We start from the raw sequence: 22,038 nt of genomic DNA, 5'->3' as shown, positions 1-22,038 counted from the left end.
CATCCACCAAATTCCTCGCGAGTTTTCAAATAGGCTTCCCCTTGCACTTTGGCGGGAAACTGCTGTGCATCCCTAGAAATTCCAGACAAAAGGTGCAGAAGCATACCAGCAAAACCGGTTCACGACCAGAAGCAAGCGACATTTGATGTGTGCGATTGCTGAAGTATAATCTGCCCTTTAGAAGGCAGTACTTTCCTTCCAGATGGACAATGATTGTTTTCTACTTGTGGCGACTTTAGATCGCCAATGAAATGTAAAATAATAGCAAATAAAGGTAATAATATGTTAAGACTCCAAAAGAGATTTGACCCTTAAGGCGGGTTCATTACAGTTTGTGCGAGTGGAGTTGCCATACATGATGTCATAAGAAGGGGCAGGGCCCAGAGCAGATCTGGTACCTACGACGGGCATACACTGTGCAAATTTGCAATCGTTCCACGCAGCTACAGCTCAAACTGTACGACAAAATCGCAGGGTTTAAAAGTCCACAGCTCACAATGCATGTTCTCACACTACAGCCCGATGCTCTGATGCGAACCTACGACGGCCAACTGAATTTCAAACATGTTTGATTTTCTCCTAACCTTACAATTCCTGATAAGGAGGTGGTCCTTTATCCATTTTACTCACTTTCTCTTTTTCTATGACCTGAAACTCTTTCTTGATCAACCTGTCCTCTCCACATATCAATGTAAGCTTTAAAACATTCGAAGCATGTGTGTTTGGTGGCCATTAGCTTCCACTCTCTGCCTGACAAGTGATGCTCTGTGAGAGAGAGGGGGTAATAGTCCACTCTGTACCCAATTAATGTGAGTGCTCAGTGGCCCTGACATAAACCCAGCACCATGACTGTCTGCATCAATTATTTTAAACACTGTTAGTTTTAAAGTCAACTTTTTTCTCTTTATTGTCAAAGTTTCATCTCAGGTTTCATCCTAATGGGCTTAAAGGGATTCGTCCTGCAAGCTGCTTTAATCTGTTGCTCTTTATCTTCTGCATTTCTGTGTTATTTTGATATAGAGGTGATTATTTTTGAAAAAATGCAGAGATCAAAATGGCCATGCGTATGATCCCTGGATAACTGAATAGAGGAATCAGAGCCTCACAGACATGTTCTGACAAACTGAATATTTACTCAGCAGAACCAAGGAATTCCCACCCGCCTGCGGACAGACACGGTTTACCTCCTGAGGAGGCGTTGGAGTCAGAAAAACGAGACTTAGAGGAAATGTTGCACCTTCAAATGAAGCCTGAAGATATTTACATACATGTCAGACTGAAACGTTCAACTTTTCAGTCTGACATTAAATCTGACTGAACTTTTATTAGACGTAATTCATGGAAGGTTTTTTTTTTAACTGTCTGCCTTGGATCAGAGTCAGCTTTGTTTTTCTTTGTTTTTTTTTTTACCATACTATAGAATTTGATCTTGCTTTATAATTTTAACATTTCTAAACTCTGATTATAATGAATTTAGATATCATGAAATGGTAGTTATTAAACCAAGACTTTCAGTTCCTGTCTGTCCTGCTCTGCAGCTGGTTAGTGTTTGATCTAACTGGTGGCTACAGTGCACTGCTTTCACTAGTGAAGGAAAACTGGAGGCAACATTCTTTATCGCTATATTTGGGAAAACTTCAGGCCTTTCTAGCCTTTTGATATTTTTTTTTTTCAGCAAAAAGGCAATTAGAGAGAAATGTAGTGGCTGTGCTCAGAGTTAAGCAAATGTAAACAGTAAATGTTAGCAAGAGCTCCAGCTGCCTCGTCCTGACCGATCCACATGCAGTCAGAGCAAAGAGGAGACTAGCTCTGGTTTCCCGCAGATTTATGCTGCAGATCATTGCGCCCTGGATTACAAAGCAGGATATCAACTGAATGTAAATCTAGCTTTTAATCAATTATTTTAGTCTGGAACTTGCACCTGATTACCACACAGTTAATTTACCTCATAATCCATGTGCCTCCATACATTATTTTATAAAGTGAGGTATGACAGAAAACTCCTGCTGGTTCCAGTCAAACGAGTTAGGCCCAGCAGGTCCAGACATGAGTGACTGTGTGTTACACATCATTAATGGAGCCATTAAGAGTCCCAACTGAACAATGAGCCGATCACCTTGCACTGGTACTTTTACTTTATGTATTATGTAAGTGTTGTACCGGCCTGTTGCATAAATGAAGGGGAATAGCTAATGTGCAGAAAGCATTAACTGCTTGGCAACCACATGAAACACTCTGACAGTACTTATTTTTTTACTTAAATCGATTTGAAACAACCTTATAATTATGAAAGAGATGTTTTTTTACAATCTTAGAATTATCTGTGGCTGTTTATTGTAGGTTATAGATAAAATTGATATCTAATGCCTATGATTTCAAAGGTAGAAAATATTTAAAAGTTGTCCTCTGTATGAAAACTTGGTTATCTCAATTTCCCTTAAGATAAGAGTATTACACTGAATGTGATCCATAAAACACAATTTATAAACTATGCAATTTATAAATCTTTTTCTGAAAAAGCAAGAGATTTAAAAAAAAGAAAAAAAAATGTTTTTTTTTTAATAAGATTAACAATACTCAAATTTTAAAACATAAAAAATAAATTAGAAAACCAAATTTCGAAAGAAAAAAAAGCAGAAAAACCAGCAAAGTTACCTTTAAAAAACTTTATTTTTGATTAAAACTTTTTTCATATATATTTTAATTTATTTTTTTAAAGACTATTTACAAGACGTGTTCATTGCTTGCTGCAATAATGGAATACTTATTTATACTAATTTATTTTTTACTTGGCTGCACTAAATGTTAATTTCTTAGCTCCAAGGAATTGATTTTTAACACCAACAGTCAAGAAGTTCAAAAGTTTTTTTTCTGAACATTTTTTTGCTATACTCTGTTTTGCAGCCAATCCCATGAACACACACTAATACCTAAGGCTGATTAAAACAGAGCAGTTAGGAACAGTCTGCAGGAGGAAACTGGAGTACCCAAGGAGAACTCAGGCATGCACAGAGAGAACAGAAGAAATGTGGTCATGTTGTATCTCTTTGGTCATGTTATTGTAATTCAGTTACAGCTGCATTTATTTTTTTATTGGATTTATCCTATTTCATATGTTTTGAAATTACTTTAATAGGTATATATAATCATTCCATCTTGTATCTGGGTTATTTGTTGTTAGATGTTTGAAACGTATCTTAAGTAAAGCACAAAATTCACAGCTTTTAAAAAGATTCCCTTGTTTTGATTTCATCTTGTTGTTTTTTCTGTCATATGGAATCTGACACATCGGATACAGATGAAACTGCAGTAAAAGCCATTATATATTTATCTAAGAATAAGATCCCCGGACAGTCATGCATTCTTTATATGAGTATTAGTTGGACTGTGTACAGTTTTAGACACCAGACAAACTGCAACACTGAAAGCCACAACGTCACTGCAGAAAATAACTATTTAAATCAGACCGTAGCAATAAAAAAGTAGATATTTTGGAAAACTGAAGTCGCTTTGTAGACATAAAATCACACCTGCTCAGATTTCAGCGTCTCCATACATGAGGGTTACAAAGAAAGAAGTTATCACATTCCTTTCTGGATGAAAACTTAAAATCTAAAGAGAACAAATGTTTATTCAATATAGTTTTTGTAATTTATGGAACAATCCACAAGAAAACGGGAAAAAAAGACCAGAACTCAAAGTGAAGCTGAGAGGTTAGATTAACATCGCCCTCATTTTGGGAAATTCTGGCCTATTTTGCATACCCAAATGGAAAAGCAAATAACTTAGGAAATGTAAGCCTAAATTACATGTGTGAAACATTAATTTGAAAGCTAACACCTTCTAGTTTCTGAATATAAACATGAAAATTGGATGAGTAAATCACTCAAGCTGCATCTGTTCAACAAACACCTCAGTTGTTTTTTTATTTTTGAAAATAATCTGTCTTTCTTTGAACAGCAGTTATAAAGACATGCTTGCTTGTTGTGGCTGCTTTGTCATGTTTACATTTTGACATGCTGCTATATCTGTGTTCATTGTGCTTGGGTGCATAAAATGGTTGAATTGTGGGGAATCTAAGCTTCCCAACTATGTCTAACATGTGTATATTGGTAAACATTTTAGCAGTGTAATTTTCATGCATTCTGAGTTATTAAAGTGCTTTAAAACGGGTCACCGTTGACTCGGTGGGTTTTAAGAGGATAAACTATAGAAAGAGGGAGCATTGAAGCTCCTCGATGCAGCCAACACAGGTTTGAGTCCCAGCTAGTTGACTGGAAATGAACTGATGCGTCATCCGTTTGTTGGCGGGATTGTTAGTTCGTTTAGAAGCCATACCTTGAGATCATGTGATACATTGCTGCTCCCTCCTTGTGCAATCCGTTGTTGATTTTTTGATTCGTTATCAAATGTTTCCTTTGTTCAAACTGAGACTTGTGTGATATTTGTTATTGTGTAATTTCTGTCATGTAGAAAAAGCCAGATAGGCTCTAAGAATCAGGCCAAAAATATTGGCAGCACATAGCCGATCTGGTATCGGTTAGACTGATGTGAAAATAATCAGAATTGGCTTTAAAAAATTTAGTATAGTTTTACTTTTTTTTTTTAACCTATATGTCATTTGCTAGAATAAGACGCTTTTAAAGGCTCAGTGTATGGGGAGAGAAAAACGACAGAGCCTGTCGTCAGGCCTGTCATCGACCCCGCCCTTAAACCGGACAAACAGGACGCCACACCAGTTGAGAAATCCCATTCTCTTGTCACATGGCTTCAAATAATATGATTATTTATCAAACAGGAAAGATTTTGAGATTTGTAAAGCAGTTCGAGACAGAAAAGGCAGCAAGGATGAAAAGTCAGAAGATTTTTATTGTAATTGACGAAAATCATTTAACATAGAATAATTGGATGCAGTAAAGGTGTTTTCCTCCATGTTGAAGTTAGACACTGCAGTTTGTGGCAAACTCTGCTCTAATTTATGATCAGTCAGTGAAACCCTCATCAATTGGTCAACAGCAACAAAAGTTTAAGTTTTTTTTTCACTTTCGTGTGTGCAGGTCTACTTCTAAGTGCTTAAAATTTTCACATGCATGAAATTTACCAGGCTTGTTCATATAATGGCCTCACATAATGGCCTTAAATAAGAATAAAGCAAGAGCTGAAACAACTGAAAGGCCACCTGACCATTTACAAAAAGCAAACATTGGTATGTTTCCTTTGAATTTCCTAACCAAAGAGAGTCTGAATGGATAAACTGTAGCTATATTAAGTTATGCCTTTGAAGTAAATGTGATTATTAACCAGAATATTCTCCTAGGTTGGTTTAGCAGTCCTGTGCGTTTTAGACCTTGAATTTAACCTTAAAAAACGTTATTAAGGGGTATTTGTTTTAAAGCAAGCAGTCCAAATCGGTTCCTCATTCAGACAATTTTGGGGTTTTAGCTCAGAGGTTTTTGTTATTGTGTTAGTTCTGCATTAAAGAACATGTTGGTGTAATTAAAGCGTGAACACAAACCACCTCAGCTCTGTTGCACCACCTCCTTAACGCTTCGTTGACATTTTGTGGTGTCTTAATGCTGTGTCACCTCTGTCAACAAGGAGCTGTTGGTAGACTGGCCATTTGCTCAACCCCAGTTAACAATGAGTGCTTGTCTCATTGGAGAGAACCAAGCCACTCTGTGCTGGATGCTTTGCATACTACAAACATCAGGCCTTCTTTATGCATGTCAGAGCAGCTCTTTGTGGCGTCCTGGTTGGACCAGTAAAGCCACTGTTTTTACATTACAGTTTTTTTTGCTCTTATATAGCAGAATTATTCAAAGCAAGGGTCTGTATAGCCAGAGTTGGATCCACTTACTGGGCGGCCGGCACTGGGAAATGTGAGGCTGGAACTAGTAAATGACACCGAGAGAACCTTCCTACGAGAGGCTGGTGACGACTTCCTCTGCTGAAAAAGCAGAGATGGGCTGGCCTCAGCCTTTCACGGGCTGTCTTTATGCTTTCACGGGCTGTCTATGCTTTCACGGGCTGACGTTAGCCTTGCACGGGCTGGTGTTAGCCTTGCACGGGCTGGTGTTAGCCTTGCACGGGCTGACGTTAGCCTTGCACGGGCTGACGTTAGCCTTGCATGGGCTGACGTTAGCCATGCACGGGCTGACGTTAGCCATGCACGGGCTGACGTTAGCCTTGCACGGGCTGACGTTAGCCATGCACGGGCTGACATTAGCCTTTGACGGGCTGTCTTTATGCTTTCATCGGCTGGTGTTAGCCTTGCACGGGCTGACGTTAGCCTTGCACGGGCTGGTGTTAGCCTTGCACGGGCTGACGTTAGCCTTGCACGGGCTGACGTTAGCCATACAAGGGCTGACGTTAGCCATGCACGTGCTGGCATTAGCCTTGCACGGGCTGACGTTAGCCTTGCACGGGCTGACGTTAGCCTTGCACGGGATGACGTTAGCCATACAAGGGCTGACGTTAGCCATGCACGTGCTGGCATTAGCCTTGTGCGGGCTACCGTTAGCCTTGCGCGGGCTGGCATTGGCCTTGCACAGGGTCGGTGTTAGCCTTGTACTGGGTTGGCGTTAGCCTTGCACGTGGTTGGCGTTAGCTTTTCACGGGGTTGGTGTTAGCCTTTCACAAGGTTCGTGTTAGCCTTTCACGGGATTGGCGTTAGCCTTTTACAGGGCTGCTGTTAGCCTTGCATGGGGCTGCCGTTAGCCTTGGATTTTATGCCCTATATGCTCTTTTATGCCCTTGCATATTATGCCCTATATAGGCTACCATAAGGTTAAAATGAAAGGCAAAAATAAAACTCAAAAAGATGATATTTTTGTATGAATACAAAATTGAAATAGTTTGCACCAGAAAGTAGTGTAGGATCCTATTTCCTGGAAAGATCGGGTACAGAAGAGTGATAAAACATAAAGGATTTAAATGCAATTATTTTCTCGGAAGATAAATTATTAAAGGAGAAGTTCGGTTTTTTACACTTTAAGCCCATTTTCTGTAGTGTCCAGGATGAAATCGAATGATCGACACCAAAAGTTTGACAATGGGCCTGTCTCTGCTTTTTGGCTCATGCAGAATCCCCCCCTGGCTGCTTTAGAATGGCTAGCATAGAGCATGTCCGATAATGTCCTTAAAACAACCTTAAACGTTCTTTTTTTAAAATATGCTACTCACCGGGTCGTCAGCGCTGTTCAATGACGTTCCAAAAATAGTTTCGTGAAGAAAAAACGTTCCTGTAGTGTTTTATTTAGCATTTTGTAAATCCCATTGAGTTCTGTAGGAATAGTCAATATTCCGCTGCCACCGGAAACGGAAATGGGGCCTGTTTACACAGTTGTAGTCTTTTCGCTTCACACTGTGTACTGCGACGTCGAGGTGCTAACGTCTCTGTTAAACATTTTAAAAAACTCTGAAAATGGAATACGAAAGGTGGATTCTTGATTCTCGACGTCGGAGTACACAGAGTGAAGCGAAAAGACTACAACTGTGTAAACAGGCCCCATTTCCGTTTCCGGTGGCAGCGGAATATTGACTATTCCTACAGAACTCAATGGGATTTACAAAATGCTAAATAAAACACTACAGGAACGTTTTTTCTTCACGAAACTTTTTTTGGAACGTCATTGAACAGCGCTGACGACCCGGTGAGTAGCATATTTTAAAAAAAGAACGTTTAAGGTTGTTTTAAGGACATTATCGGACATGCTCTATGGAAGCCATTCTAAAGCAGCCAGGGGGTGATTCTAAATGAGCCAAAAAGCAGAGACAGGAGCAATTGTCAAACTTTTGGTGTCGATCATTCGATTTCATCCTGGACACTACAGAAAATGGGCTTAAAGTGTAAAAAACCGAACTTCTCCTTTAACCTTTTATACAATGTAGTTTAGTACACTTACTAGTTTTAGGGAAAGAAAACAAATTCCATTTAGGTTTTCTTTCTAAAGTAAAATTGTGGACAACACAGATTAGGGACGGAACGGTTTTTGAAAACCGTCCGAATCGTTCGGTTTGACTGTCTCGGTTCGGTTCGCGTGTGTTTCGTTCGGTTCATGCGCTGCTCCTTTTTCTCATAGGTGAAGCGTTTACACTCCAGAGCAGAAGGTGGCGGTACTGCGACCAAAGCCAACCACCAGTAATAAACAAGAAGAAGAAGCGAAGCAGCGTAGCCGGGTGTAGCAGAAAAAAACCAGTTGTTATGGAGAATTGTGTGGGTATGGCGAGTGGGAAAGAACTGGAGTTGGAAGACGCGCCAGCAGCACTTTATAGGTCTGCTGTATGGGACCACTTTGCATTTAGAGTGACCTACGATGACGGCGGAAAGAAAGTTGTGGATAAAAACAGTGTGCAAGCATTGTGCAACACGTTTTGTTTATGCTAACAGCAACATGACCAACATGTCAGGCTAACCCTGAAATCCCACATACTCCGTCAGCGCTCCGCTCCGTCCCGCTGTGCTCCAGACGGGCTGCTCAAAGCAAAGCCTACAGCCTCCGCTGTGGCTCCTGTCCGATCTGAATTCCTTGGAGATCGTAGAGTACATGTGATGATTAAATTCAAAGCAGCAAAACATACGGAAATGATCCAGGGTTTCCGCGGATCATTAAAAATAATTACAATCCATTAATTTTTTTGGATTTTTTTCATTAATTTCATAAATTTTTATTTTTTCATTAATTTTTATTATTTTTTTTATTTTTCGGTGTAACACTAAACATATACCGAACCGAAAACCGTGACCACGAAACCGTGAACCAAACCGTGGATTTTGTGAACCCTTCCACCCCTAACACAGATGTATATATGGTTGCATATGCTAAGGTGAGCAGATTTCTGCAATCTAATCTGGGGACATTTCCAGCTCATAGAGAAAAATAAATACATTGTTTTCATCCATTTTTATATATTTATTAATATTTAAACAAAAATTGCTTCAAAGGTGTGAGATTTAGGAATGTGCCTCTTCCATTTACTAAGGTAAATAATATTAATCAATCAATAGTGGTTATTAGTGCCATCTTCTTCTTTTGTGAGCAAACCAACATCGTGTTCAGGGACAGGCCAGTTTGCATCAGTAAAGAGTCTGTGGGAATTTCCCTCTGTGTCCTTTCCAAAAAAACAAAATGAAAGATTTTTAAATATATGCAAATTTAAAAACATGTTTTTTTTTCTACATACTGATAACTGTAACATGAAATGGCCTCCAGTTGTTTAAACCGTATCCTGGGCAGCTGCAGTGCATTGAGTTGCCTCCAGCAGCCTGGATTATATTCTGTGTCACAAAAAACTTAGGTAAGATTTTTATATTCAGATAAATCACAACAATTAAAAGACATCTATAAATCTGGATCATTCTCATGAGCAGCTTGAAGCAGCCACATCCAAAATCCATGTTTGGTCATTATACGTACAGATGATTGAAAAATAAGCTCTCAGGGCATAAAAATAATGTGTCCTTTAATAAAGTTACAGTGAAACCTAACAGGAATATGTTTTCCTCAATCCTAAACCTATTTCTATTCATGTGTGCATAGATGCAGCTTTGCTTTTTGTTTTAAATAAGCTGTTATCATTTTTGATAGGATGTAAATATAAAGATTATATAATCCTAGTTATCCCTGTTACAAAAATCCACAACAAAAAGAAAATATTTGGGCAGAAACTGTGCATATGCTGGATGAATGGATTTTTAATGTCATATTAAATTAAGCCTTCATTTCTGCATGTTTTGCAGAATGAATTTAATAATACTGCGCCAGCCGGCTGTGATAACGAACTTCGTCTGTTTTAAAACTGGTGCGCTCTGCTCCTCATCTATACCTTAACATCTGTGTCTGTGCACAGCATGCTCTCTTTCTACCGAATAACAGTTTATATGCAACATTTTCCCCCTCATTCATGAAATGGTCAAATCTGGGATATTTCTGGGGACAGCTTTAGCCGGGGACAGGTGGTCGAAAACGGGGACTGTCGCCGGAAATCGGTCTGGTCACCCTAGCATATGCAGAAATGGGCTGATGGTAGGAATCATGCTAATGGTACGGATTGGGTTGTGCAGTTAGCGTCAGCCTTGGATAGGCTGGGAGGAGTGGCATAGCTTTGGCATTTTTAAGCTCTAGTTTAAAAACTACTATACCTAGACTCTTCAAACTTTGGTTATATTATGATAGAGCAGGGATGGGCAATTCCAGTTCCTGAGGGCTGGTATCCTGCAACCTTTAGATGTGCCTTTAGTTCAACACACCTGAATCAAGTGATTAGATGATTAAGAGGATTCTGGAGGAACCGACAGCACACTGAGGAGATAATTCAGCCATTTGATTCAGCTGTGTTGGACCAAGGATGGATGTAAATGTTGCAACCTAACACCTCCAGAAAACTCTTAACTTAGCATTTTTAGCTAACCACTACACGTAACTAGTCCAAGCTCATCCTTTTTCCCTTTTTAGATTCACATGACCCTGTTTATGCGTTATAATTGAATATTGTTAATGACATTGCCCAGCTGAATATACTCTCATCTGCTGCAGCTTCAAATGTCATAAAGAACATTTAATCTGATGTGAAACGACCATCTGTGAATCTGTGTTTAAATACTCTGTGGCTAAAGGACCAACACAAAGACACTGAACTGAAATTATATTATAGAACTGAAAGTAAGAAGAAGCCTGACTGAATTTTCAGTACAACAAAACACATTTTCAAACCAATAAGTTAAGTTTCAATTTATAAAAATAATGTTCAAGCTAATATGTTTAATTTCAAACCCCATGAGTACAGATTGCGTCTCAGAAACCAATGTTTAGTTTCTACTTGGTAGCATCCAGCTACATAGAACGGATCAGAGGCAAATGCAGCTATCTACTGATGCTAACAGGAAGCTATAAAACAAAGGATTTATTCCACTACAATGAATTTGTTAAAACAGTCACTGTTTAAATCTACCAGTAGATTAAGGCCCCGTCCACACAAAGTCAAAACGAACACGAAACGCTGATATTTTCCAGAACGTTTGTCATAAAGACGGAGACGTAAAATAAATGTGATCGTCCACACGAATGCATGAAAACGCTGCAAAATGTATGCCAGGCCTGTAAGTGGCGCTGTGGTGCCAAAGCAAAAATAGGCGACGAAATGTTGGGCATGCGCACTAACATTTATACATGGTTGCCCTGCGGGTCCATTTTCGTGGTTCAGTCAAATTCAGGTGCTGAACTATGTCGTCTATATTGCTCTGTTCTTCCTGGAGATATTCCAGAAGAAGAAGATTCTGTTGTAAGCCCGACAGCAGGGTGAGTAGCATGAGCAGCAACCTTTCAACACAGTACGGCGCCATTGTTGTTGTGATACTGTGTCGCGCATGCGTGTTTAGAGGCGACGCTATGACGCATGCGTGTAAGAAAAAAAATGCGGTTAGAGCTTAAAGATGGAAACGCGAAAACGGCGTTTCAAAATCTTCCCACTCTGAAGGCTGAATAAAAAAAAGATCGTTTACAGACCCCCGAAACGCCGGCTTCGTATGGATGAGAGGCTGGTTTGGTGAAAAATTTGTGCGTTTAGGCCAGGGTTTGACTTCGTGTGGACGGGGCCTCAGATTGGGCTCATTTTTAAGCAGAAGTTCTTTAGAACAATATGGAGCAATGCTGTCAAAGTAGCTGAGTAATGCTATTTTGTATTCAACATGGGGAGTAAAAAGATTTAAAGATATAGGTGATGTGTTCATGTCTCCTTTGCTTCATCAGGATCTTGCACTGCAAAAACGATCTAGAAATAAATAAAACTTTCTTAAATTAAGTGTATTTACCCTTAATTTGAGTAGGTTAATGAAATAATTTGCCAATGGAATTAATATTTTTAATCTTGAAATAAGATATTTAGATAATAAGCAGTTGAAATAAGACAATGTATTGTGTTTTCTTATTTTAAAAGTTAATTGTCTTGTTCCATTGGCAAGATGTCTATTTTACCTCCTCAATTCAAGAACAAATGCACTCATTTTAAGAAAAAATTACTCATTTAGATTTTGCTTTTCTGATGAAGATTTGTGAAGAATTTTAGTCACTGGCGTCGATTCTTGAGATCAATCAATCAATTTCTTTATTGGCAACTACAATTTACATTGTAATTGAGATTTCAGTTACAGTACAAACCGTTCATCAGGGAAAGGTTTACTGAGGCCATGCGTGCCGCAGGACGCTGCCTTTGGCGCGTTCTTGCGGTTGCCAAGGGCTCCAACCTGGAGGCGGTTCCCTATAGCATGAGCATCGTAAAAGGAGAGTAGGGGACTGGAAATGAAACAGGAGGTCTTACTAAGTTGTTTGAGGTGTAAGATGAGGTCACTAGAATCTGTGACTTTAGAGAAGAGGAGCAGCAGAAGGCCAGCTGCAACATTTAACGAAAAATAAACAAACTGGAGGAAATGATCCCCACTGACTGTCACAAAGAAATATTCCAGCAAACACATACTCCCTTAACTTTCTCTTTATAGCACATTAGCCCTTTCACACCTAGATTAGCTTCAGACTGAACATCAAACGTGATGAAATGGGCTTCATGTTATTTAAGGCTCTGATCTTTCTAGCCTTTTTCATTAGCCTGATCTTATCTGTGATAAAATGCCTCCTCTGGTTGCATAAAGCCATTAGAAAATGTGGTCATTAGAGGGATGCATCCAACCAGCTTCTATGTTTCTCCAAACATGATTGATTGATATAATGGAGCCTTTAACGACCATGAGAGATCGTTCCGCACCATTAAACTAACCATGGTGGCTGCATGCTGTCACCAGCCTGCAGCATCAGCGGGCTCAGAGGGTCAGATTAGAGTCATCTTCTATCAGAAAATCAGGGCTCTTTATTATCACGAGGAAAACGTCACAAAATGTTGCAGGAAAACAGTTGAGAGTTCCTCTGAGGGTTGGGATGCAAGTTTCTGGCAAAAACGCTTTAAAGTGTGTTTAATACTGACCCACATTACTAAGGGTATCAAAAGCAGCTCTAACGACCGTGGTGTACTGTTCATGATTGGCCTGCAAACGGGCCTGAACATAACCTCACAAAGAATCTGTAGGACGGTCAAGAAGAAGAGGAGATACCAAAACCAACAACAGAGGTGACTCCAAAGCTTCTTTTGGACGTCATCAGAACCACAGGCTGATCCTTCGCTGCATTGAACTGGGAGCCCAGACCCAGAACAATGCTGACGTTCCTGTTAAAAAGATCATTTTAATGATCTGATCTAATATTCTATGTTTCTTGGATACTGAAGTTTCTGTCATCATCTTTACTTTTAAATCACTAGAACTACATGAAATAAAGGCCTGAAATATTCTACTCTCTATACCTTATCTATAGAGGAAACAAGTTTTTCTTTCCTGCTAGAGCGACAATAAATACATACTTTTAAAAAACATAATAGAAAAAAAAATCCAACCCTTTTTTCAAGTATTCTATTTTTTTAGCTGTATTAGTTCAATTCAATTAGGTTTATTTCTATAGCGCCAATTCACTACATGTCATCTCAAGGCACTTTACAGTTCAACCAGATCACCATTATGGAGTTAAGATTGGGGATGACAGTTGGCTCCCTACCCTAGGTAAGGGTGAGGGAAGGGTCATAAGAGATTCATGCCATGTTTATCTGGCTAAAATTTATGTCCTTGATGAATTGAAGTGTTTTTTCTTAGGAATAACCAAATATTGAAGTGTGAGAAAGTTCTTTATGTAGGGGTGGGATAGTTCCAAGGGAGAGTGTGTCTATTGGGGGTTGCTGTAAAAATCTATGTACTGAGCTTAGCCCAGTCAGGGCTCTATCTCTCTGTTTGAGGATGTTAAATAAATTTTAACATTCTCTTGGAATAGTCTCAGCTTTCTCCTAAACTCCACAGTGTAATGATAGACGATGTTTCTCAAACAGAGAACAGATTAAACAGAAGTGGCGTGTTTCTATCAGCAGACTATGAGATTTCCAAGAAATATTGGAGTTTCAGTCTTAGAAACTGAAAGAAACGATGCTAATATTGTAAACAGGTGTTATATAAATAATCTAAATCTTAATATGTTAGGTTATCTCTACCCAAAGAGAGTTACTAAATGAAACCTTGTGTGAGTTTTTACTGTCTATCCATAGCATTGCTTCTAAATCTCCCTCTGCGTCTAACAGGAGAGTGAGGATTTGGAAGTCTGCTGATAAAACTCTGGGGTCATTGCTGCTGTGACTCCTGCTGTGTATTTTAGGAGGAAGTGAAAGCAGCCAGACCGCAGGCAAACCACCATTTCACTTTCTGTGGAAGCCAATACTCTCTCTTACTGGGAAGTGAACCATTGAAGCTTTAGATTATAGACAAATCATGCTTTAGGATTCTGATTTCTGAAAGGCAGGTGGACGGTATTTTCTCTGCTTTCCGCGGTGTAAATCGGCCGGTTTTGGGTTCTTCTGTGATATTTGAGGATTGGATGGACAAAGAAAAATCTAAATCTGGGTTAGTGGCCCTGAATTTTACAGCAACCTGTTTGAGGTTGTATTGAATTTCCTCTTTCTGTTTATCTACCAAAAAAAAAAAAAAAATTATTTTCAGGTCTGAATGTGGACAGAGTGGCATATGTGGTTTATCAGCCGTTACTAGGTGAGAGAAAAGTGAGATTAAAGGGAAAAAACTGGCTGTAAATCACCCATGCATAGATTAGCATAGCTTCTAACAGTGTCCTCAAAGTCCCTGGAAATCTTGGGCTTTTGACCAGTTTCTCTCTTCCTCTTGTGATCCTTCTCTTCCTCTTTTACCTCCTCATCTCAGATTGCATCATATGCAGCTCTAATCCAGACATCCCAGATTAGTAGTGAAGCAAGGGTTTCATTTCCAAATACATTGCCGTATAACCTGCGGATGTTTGCAGCTGACCTCGCTCATGAATGAAGAGGATGACTGAGGCATTTTTACTGGAAACTGACCCAGAAACCTGAACATTGGGAAATGCAGTGGAGTTAGAAACAATAATGGCAACAGGAAATAATCCTGGATTGCACAGAGCCGTTCATAGCAGCCGTGTCAGAGATATGGAAAAGATCAACTCATTTATTGGTTTGCAATAATCTCACACTTAAATATAAAGACAAACAATCTTATAAATTTTTTTTTTTGTTATAATATTTTTGACATAAACTTGTCCAGGACATCCATTAGCTTGAAGATTCATGGCTAACTATTCACGGCTTGGAAGAAAACAGTACAGGCGGGGTTTCCTGAAAAGTAGCCAATCACAGGCAGTGTACTTTCTCACATTGGTTTCACCCTCAAAGTGACAAAAGTTTACTTAAGTGCACAGAAAAGGGTTCAAATGTGTGTAGGAGAGATGCTACAGGAGCATAATAATCCAGAGAATAATCCATGCAGAGAGGGAGCATGGAATGATGGTGGTGATATATGGGGGGGCTTAATGGTATTAAATCTGCACATAGTGTTATAAATCCACATGGAGAGTAGTTTATCGAATAAAACTCCTCGTATGGGTATTTATCACCTGTGTACATTTTTTGGCAGAAAGCCACCAGGTTTATTTCTAAACATACTGGGGTTTTATTTGTTGTTAAAGTTCTCAAGGATTTTGGACAATAAACAGACCCACAGTATAACAAACTGTTAGCACTGGGAACTTTCCCATTCATGATTTCATTTTAGTTCAATCCCTGCAAAGCACATAGATCCGGTTCAGGCAAACTCTGAATGTTTTGGTTTGTGATGCTAGGAAAGCACAGACTTTTTTTTTTATAACTGGTTTGCAATGCTGGGTTGGTCCATTTTCAGGTTCTGTGGGTCACTAACCTGTAAATTTTGTTGTGCTTCTGGTCCAACTCCTCGGTTTGCAGTCAGTTCCTCCAGAGTCTTCTTAATGATCAAATTACTCGGTGTGTTAAACCAAAAGCACCACTAAAAGTTGCAGGATATTGGCCCTCAGGAACTGGAATTGCCCACCCTGGTCTAATGGTTAAACTGGGGAAACTAATTTATTCGCCGACCTGCACACTCCGTTTCTTTAAATACTGGAAAAAATCTAAATCTAAATAAGTCATTTTTTCTTAAAATATGTGCATTTGTTCTTAAATTGAGGAGGTAAAAGAGACATTTTGCCAATGAAACAAGACAATTTACACTTAAATTTAGAAAAGACAATTGCTTTGTCTTATTTTAAGTGTATATTATCTAATTATCTTATTTTAAGAGTAGAAATACTCATTCCATTGGCAAACTAGCTCATTTACCGACTCAAATTAAGGGTAAATACACTTAATTTAAGAAAGTTCTTACTTATTTCTAGATTGTTTTCCCAGTGAATGTGAACAGTACATTTAGCAGTATTCTGCTGGCTGTCACACTAATTATCTCGTGTTACCTCTAAAACTACCTTTACCTGTCTCTCCAGGTGAGCCCTGGGCTCCAGACTAAGTGTTAGTCATGTTGCGGCAGTCCGAGCCAACCTCCAGCACCCTGCACCTGGTAGCCAGTGACATGAGCAACATCATGGAGCAACTGGACTCTAAAGACCTCGACGTCGGTGACTGCGAGTTCAAAGCGGCGACTCCTCGTACCTACCTTTGCTACTTCAATCGTTTCTTCAGCTTTGATATTCGCTGTCAGGTTTTGTTAACAGTCTGTGTTTTTCCTTGCAGGGGATCGGTTTCCCTTCACAGCCATTTACAAGACGGTGGGTTTTAAGGAGCCCGAGGCCAATGTCTTCCTGTCTTCTCCCATCACTGCCAAAATCTTGGAAGCAGAACGATATACAGCGAATCAGGGAAGAGTTGGCAGCAACATGCAGAGGAGCGTCAATAAGGTGCTTGAATGTTGTTTTTTCACTTTATGCTTCCTAACTGTGAGTTGCAGTGAGTAACTTAGCATCCTTTTAATCCTCTTAATGATCAGGAGGATCTTATTCTGGCATCTCCACATGTCCTCAACAGTAGTAAACAAACCAACTATTATTTATAACCAGCAGCTGGAGATGACTGATACTTGGATAGAAAATATTCCATGATAAAAATAATTTGTCTGAAACTAATTAATTGATAGGAATCTGTGCAAAATGCTGACAATCTACTTTATACGTCAATTTCTGTCAAAACGTTAAGAGTTTCACTTTAGAAATAAATAATTTTTGATTTAACATGAAGCGATAAAGAAACGAGACGCTGTCATGGTCTTTTATTTAACCTTGTGTGAAACGACTACCAGTTTTGGACAAAGAAAAATAAAGCTTAAATGTATTGTGGAGGATTTTTTTTTTTTTTTCTTAAAGACCCGCCATCTCCACTGTAAAAAAAAAATGTACATGCACAACCCTGTGCCCTCTCCTGATAGGGAATGCCTAGTAAATGCATATGAGAGCATGCATGAGCCCATTTCTACTCATGCATGCTCTGTTTAAAAGTTGCTGTTTGATTCGCTCTTACAAGCTTACTGTGTCCAAACCTCAACCCTAACCCTTAAATCCATCAATCATTATATAGAGCAGGGACTATATGTGGACTTTATTGCAAACACAGTTAACTGATCGTTTGTACGGATGATTCACTTCCCGGTTTAGGCTGGTTTATGCTCTGAAACCAGGTCGTCTGCGTCTGTGTCACAGTTAACGCAGATACCTGCGACACGCTGACTGCGACACATTGCTGCAGGAGTATAACCAGCCCTTTAGTCCAAAGCACGGTGCCTGCGCCATCTTTATTATTACTGCTGTCGAGTAGTGACAGCCTATAGCGACAGCAAATCCCATAATGCTTTGCAAGAAGAGCACTCCGCGCAAGGCATTCTGGGATATATCTGCCTCTTCTAAAGCCTTTCTGTTCTTCTCATTATCTTAGACACTTTTTCTCTTATGACACTTTTCAAAGAACATTTTCAAAGAACTGCGGGGAGAAAAGCGAACTTCAATGACTGTCGGAAACCGTAGATTAGCACAGATATACGCCTGAAAGTGCGCAGGTGGATAAAAATAGCTAACGGGACGAGCACGTCGGACAGCATTACGTAAAGATATCACCAGAATGATTAACGACTAAGAGGACCACTTATTGAGATGATCCACCCGGAAATAAAAGATCATCCTCTATACCTTTAAGAAATGCTTAGAAGCGGTCCAGTCTGCCATATTGATCTTCCCTGTAGCTGTTGGACTGTAATTACCTCTTTAGATGTGGCTTAATTTAACAGAGGTTTGCTTAAACACTGAAAAGCACTGTGTGTGCTAATGCTTTAAGGGCTTATAAGAAGTATATATTAAAATAAGATAATTAGATATTATGCATTTTAAATAAAGACACCTGTTGTTTTTTTGTTATGTTAAATGCAAATTGTCTTATTCCACCGACAAAGTCTCTCATTTCCCTCCTCAATTCAAGAAGAAATCACTTATTTTAAGAAAACCTTTTTTTTTTGCTATGTATACCAACTTATTAATGATATGGTGGACTGTGTTTCACTGCTGCATCTTATTAGCAGGTGCACCTTAAACCTCACCACTGTATGATGTGTTACATTGATGCTGGCATTAAATATCAAAGCTTTACTAAACTAATTTTCTATATATTCAATGTGCTAATTATTGTTTAATATTATTTTGTTCAATTGTTGGTTTCCAGCTACATTTAAGTGTATTTCCTATATTTTACATTGGGAATAAGTTTATATCCATTTCTTCTATAGAGCTTAGGACAAAATATTTTTAAAATGTTTTGTGTCAAAACGCCTTTTAAAAAAGATTACTGCATCAGAGTTTTCTTTGTTGGGTTCGTGAACAAATCAAAATGTTAGTTTCCTTTCTTCTAAATTCGGTCAAATTTCGTTTTTTCTTTAATATCCTTTCCTATATAAGTCACCTTTGATTTTACTATATATATTCAAGCTAAAACACAAATTCTGCAGATTATTCAAAAATCATTAAAAACATTTAGACTGCAGACATGTCAAGTTTTTCCAGTTTTATAATTTTCCTGGGAGTTTAGCTTCCAAAGAAGTTTGTGAATTAGATTAAAAAATGCTGTGTTGACTGTAGGCCGTCTTGTTGACAGGCGTCGGCAGCTTTGTATACGATCGAGCTGAAGCACGGGGAGTTTACGTGGTATGTGAAGAAGAAAGAGAAACACTTTCATGACCTTCACAAAGACCTGAAGTTATACAAGAGGCTCACAAGGCTTCATCTATCCCGAGGGTAAAACTTTGGTTTTAGTCTTTCATTCTACTTCTTAAACTTTTAACCAGAAACTTTCTGACTGATGTAAAGATCCGTCTTTTTACAGAAACACAATAAAAAGAAGAAGTACAATGCCAAATACGGAGATGGCAGAGATACCAGAGTTCCCCCAGGGAGAAGGGACGAGCCAAAGGGGAGACTACGTTTCCAGTCTGAGGGTTTGTCTCCCAGCTCTATTTCATTCAATTTACTTTCATGTTGACCTTTATTTATTGATGTTTTGTGGGTTTTGTTTCAGACAAAACTTGAAGATTACTTGAATAGCCTGCTGAAGGTGCCGATGTACAGGAGCTGCCACGACATGGTAAGGCCAGCAGCGTCGCTCAGAGCTTTAACCAAGCATTTCAGTGATGATCTTATCCTGCTAGTTAAAAACTCTGTAACATTTCAGTTTGTTCTTTGGTTTTCCATCTTGAAATGTTTCGGTGTATGTTTTAGACATTGACTTCAATGACTCTTATCAGGCTAGAGATATGTAGTGTTCATCTTTTAGAACTGTCTCCTGCTAAAAGCGTAAACCAGGGATCTTCAAAGTTTTCCAGGCCAAGGACCCCCAAACTGATGGCGAGATGGAACGCGGACCCCCTAATTATATATATTGTATGAAACTGTGTTATATAGAAACTGGTCCTATAGTCGCTCCATTACATATGGATTAATGTAATGAAAGTAATTTCTCCCTGGGATTATTAAAGTATTTCTGATTCCTGGTTGATGGGACAGGTGTTGTGAAGGAAACGGTGTCCACCTTGAAAGAGCTCCTGTGTGTCGCTGAATGTGAGCATTGATGACTGAAAGACATCTTCTGCCTCCATTTATCTGTTTACTACAGTGTGTTGAATTCATGTTAATGTGGATTTAAAGACATTTCAATTAGTAGAAAAAATTTCAGGGACGAATATAAAAACCTTCGCGACCCCCATGCAGTACCTCCGTGGACCCCCTAGGGGGTTGCGGACCCCCTGTTGAAGACCCCCGGCATAAACTATAAAACTATGGGAGGCAATGGTGACGTTGGATGCAGGAGTTTGCCCTGCAACTGAAGGGTTGTCGGTTCAAACCCCAACTCCGCCTTTCATTATCATTGTGCCTTTGGGCAAAACACTTCCCCCAATTTTACTGATGGTGGTCAGAGGGTCCGGTGGTGCCTGGGTGTTTGGCAGCCTAGCTTCTCTCAGTGAGCCCCAGGGCAGCTGTGGCCACACTGTAGCTTGCCCCCATCAGTGTGTCAGTGAATGGCTGAATGACTGAATAAAGTGCTGTAGAGTCCCCTGACTTAAAAGTACAGGCCGTTTACTAATTAGCTTTCCTTAAGTGGAAGGCTTCTGATTTCAGCTTTTATTCTAGACTGAAATGACCTTTTCTTTTCTTCCTTTCAGATGGAGTTCATAGCTGCCAGCCAGCTTTCCTTCATTCATGATTTAGGACCAAAAGGCTTGTAAGTCCATTTAATTAACAGACATAAACATTTGAAAGCGACGATCTTTGCGTCTTTTATGCAGAGTTTTCAATAGGCTAACATCTGCTTTTACCGAATCAGAATCTTAACTGTTTGTTTACTTGTTGTCTATTTGCTTGCTGATGCTTTCAGGGAAGGAATGGTGCTAAAGCGTTCTGGCGGCCATCGTATTCCTGGGTTGAACTGCTGTGGTCGAAGTAGATTATGCTACCGCTGGTCCAAACGGTACGCCTAAACACACACAGATCCTCTTTCTCTCTTAGAAGAGTGCGAGGTGTGATGTACAGCTGTTGTGCAGCTTTAATATATTTATTTCCCGCCCCTACAGGAGCAAAGTTTATCTTGAAGAATTTGGGATCTGATCAAATTAGCGTTTCCCTCATTTAGAGCAATTGTAATGTTTTCAAACTAATTCACAATGCAAATCCATGAGCTGTATAAACATTTATTTAGCCAGATAATGTTTTATTAGATGATTTGCTTAATCAGGAACCGTTAACCTTTAGTTAACTGATAACTTTACTTTCTTTGAGTGCGCTAGCTGCTAGCTGTCCCATAAAGTTACTTTTGGTAATCAAAATGTAATGAGAATGAGAGAAAATGAACATTAACCTTATATCAGTGTTTTTATCCCTTGATTAAAATCTTATTTTAGCTTTATAGACAGAAGGTCAGACATGTTTGCATATCGTACCATGAGGTCCATCTTGTTGGCTTGATTGACTTTATTGATCTCACAGTGGAGAAATGTACTTGTTCCATCAGCTCAAATAGTCAAAGGAGAAGAATAATGTGCCAAAGGAAGAAAAAGGTGCATGGGACATATACAGTATATACAGTGCGTCCACACATGACCTCCTCCCTGATGTCATACCCTCTCCTGGATGGTGGAGCTCCTCTCCTGGATGGTGGAGCTCCTCTCCTGGATGGTGGAGCTCCTCTTCAGGATGTTTAGGACCTCCTCCCTGATGTCATACCCTCTCCTGGATGGTGGAGCTCCTCTCCTGGATGGTGGAGCTCCTCTCCTGGATGGTGGAGCTCCTCTCCTGGATGGTGGAGCTCCTCTTCAGGATGTTTAGGACCTCCTCCCTGATGTCATACCCTCTCCTGGATGGTGGAGCTCCTCTCCTGGATGGTGGAGCTCCTCTCCTGGATGGTGGAGCTCCTCTTCTGGATGGTGGAGCTCCTCTTCTGGATGGTGGAGCTCCTCTTCTGGATGTTTAGGACCTCCTCCCTGATGTCATACCCTCTCCTGGATGGTGGAGCTCCTCTTCTGGATGGTGGAGCTCCTCTTCTGGATGGTGGAGCTCCTCTTCTGGATGGTGGAGCTCC

General features: G+C 39.6%; 1 protein-coding gene across 2 annotated transcripts in view; it reads left to right on the top strand.

Annotated features, from left to right (window-relative positions):
* pld1b (phospholipase D1b) overlaps positions 1–22,038 on the top strand; it is an 83,334-nt gene that overhangs the window by 35,823 nt on the left and 25,473 nt on the right. For both annotated transcript variants that reach the window (XM_038304409.1, XM_038304408.1), the window contains exons 2-8: positions 16,422–16,583; positions 16,669–16,832; positions 19,066–19,205; positions 19,294–19,405; positions 19,486–19,551; positions 20,627–20,685; positions 20,839–20,931. In XM_038304409.1, the coding sequence (XP_038160337.1) occupies positions 16,454–16,583; positions 16,669–16,832; positions 19,066–19,205; positions 19,294–19,405; positions 19,486–19,551; positions 20,627–20,685; positions 20,839–20,931 (764 nt within the window). In that variant the 5' untranslated portion in view covers positions 16,422–16,453. The remainder of the gene's footprint in view (positions 1–16,421; positions 16,584–16,668; positions 16,833–19,065; positions 19,206–19,293; positions 19,406–19,485; positions 19,552–20,626; positions 20,686–20,838; positions 20,932–22,038) is intronic.

Source organism: Cyprinodon tularosa, unplaced genomic scaffold, assembly GCF_016077235.1.
Source record: "Cyprinodon tularosa strain WSP-4 unplaced genomic scaffold, ASM1607723v1 ctg533, whole genome shotgun sequence".
Lineage (NCBI taxonomy): Eukaryota > Metazoa > Chordata > Actinopteri > Cyprinodontiformes > Cyprinodontidae > Cyprinodon > Cyprinodon tularosa.
The sequence above is the reverse complement of the archived record's forward strand: the minus strand, read 5'-3'. Positions and strand labels throughout refer to the sequence as shown.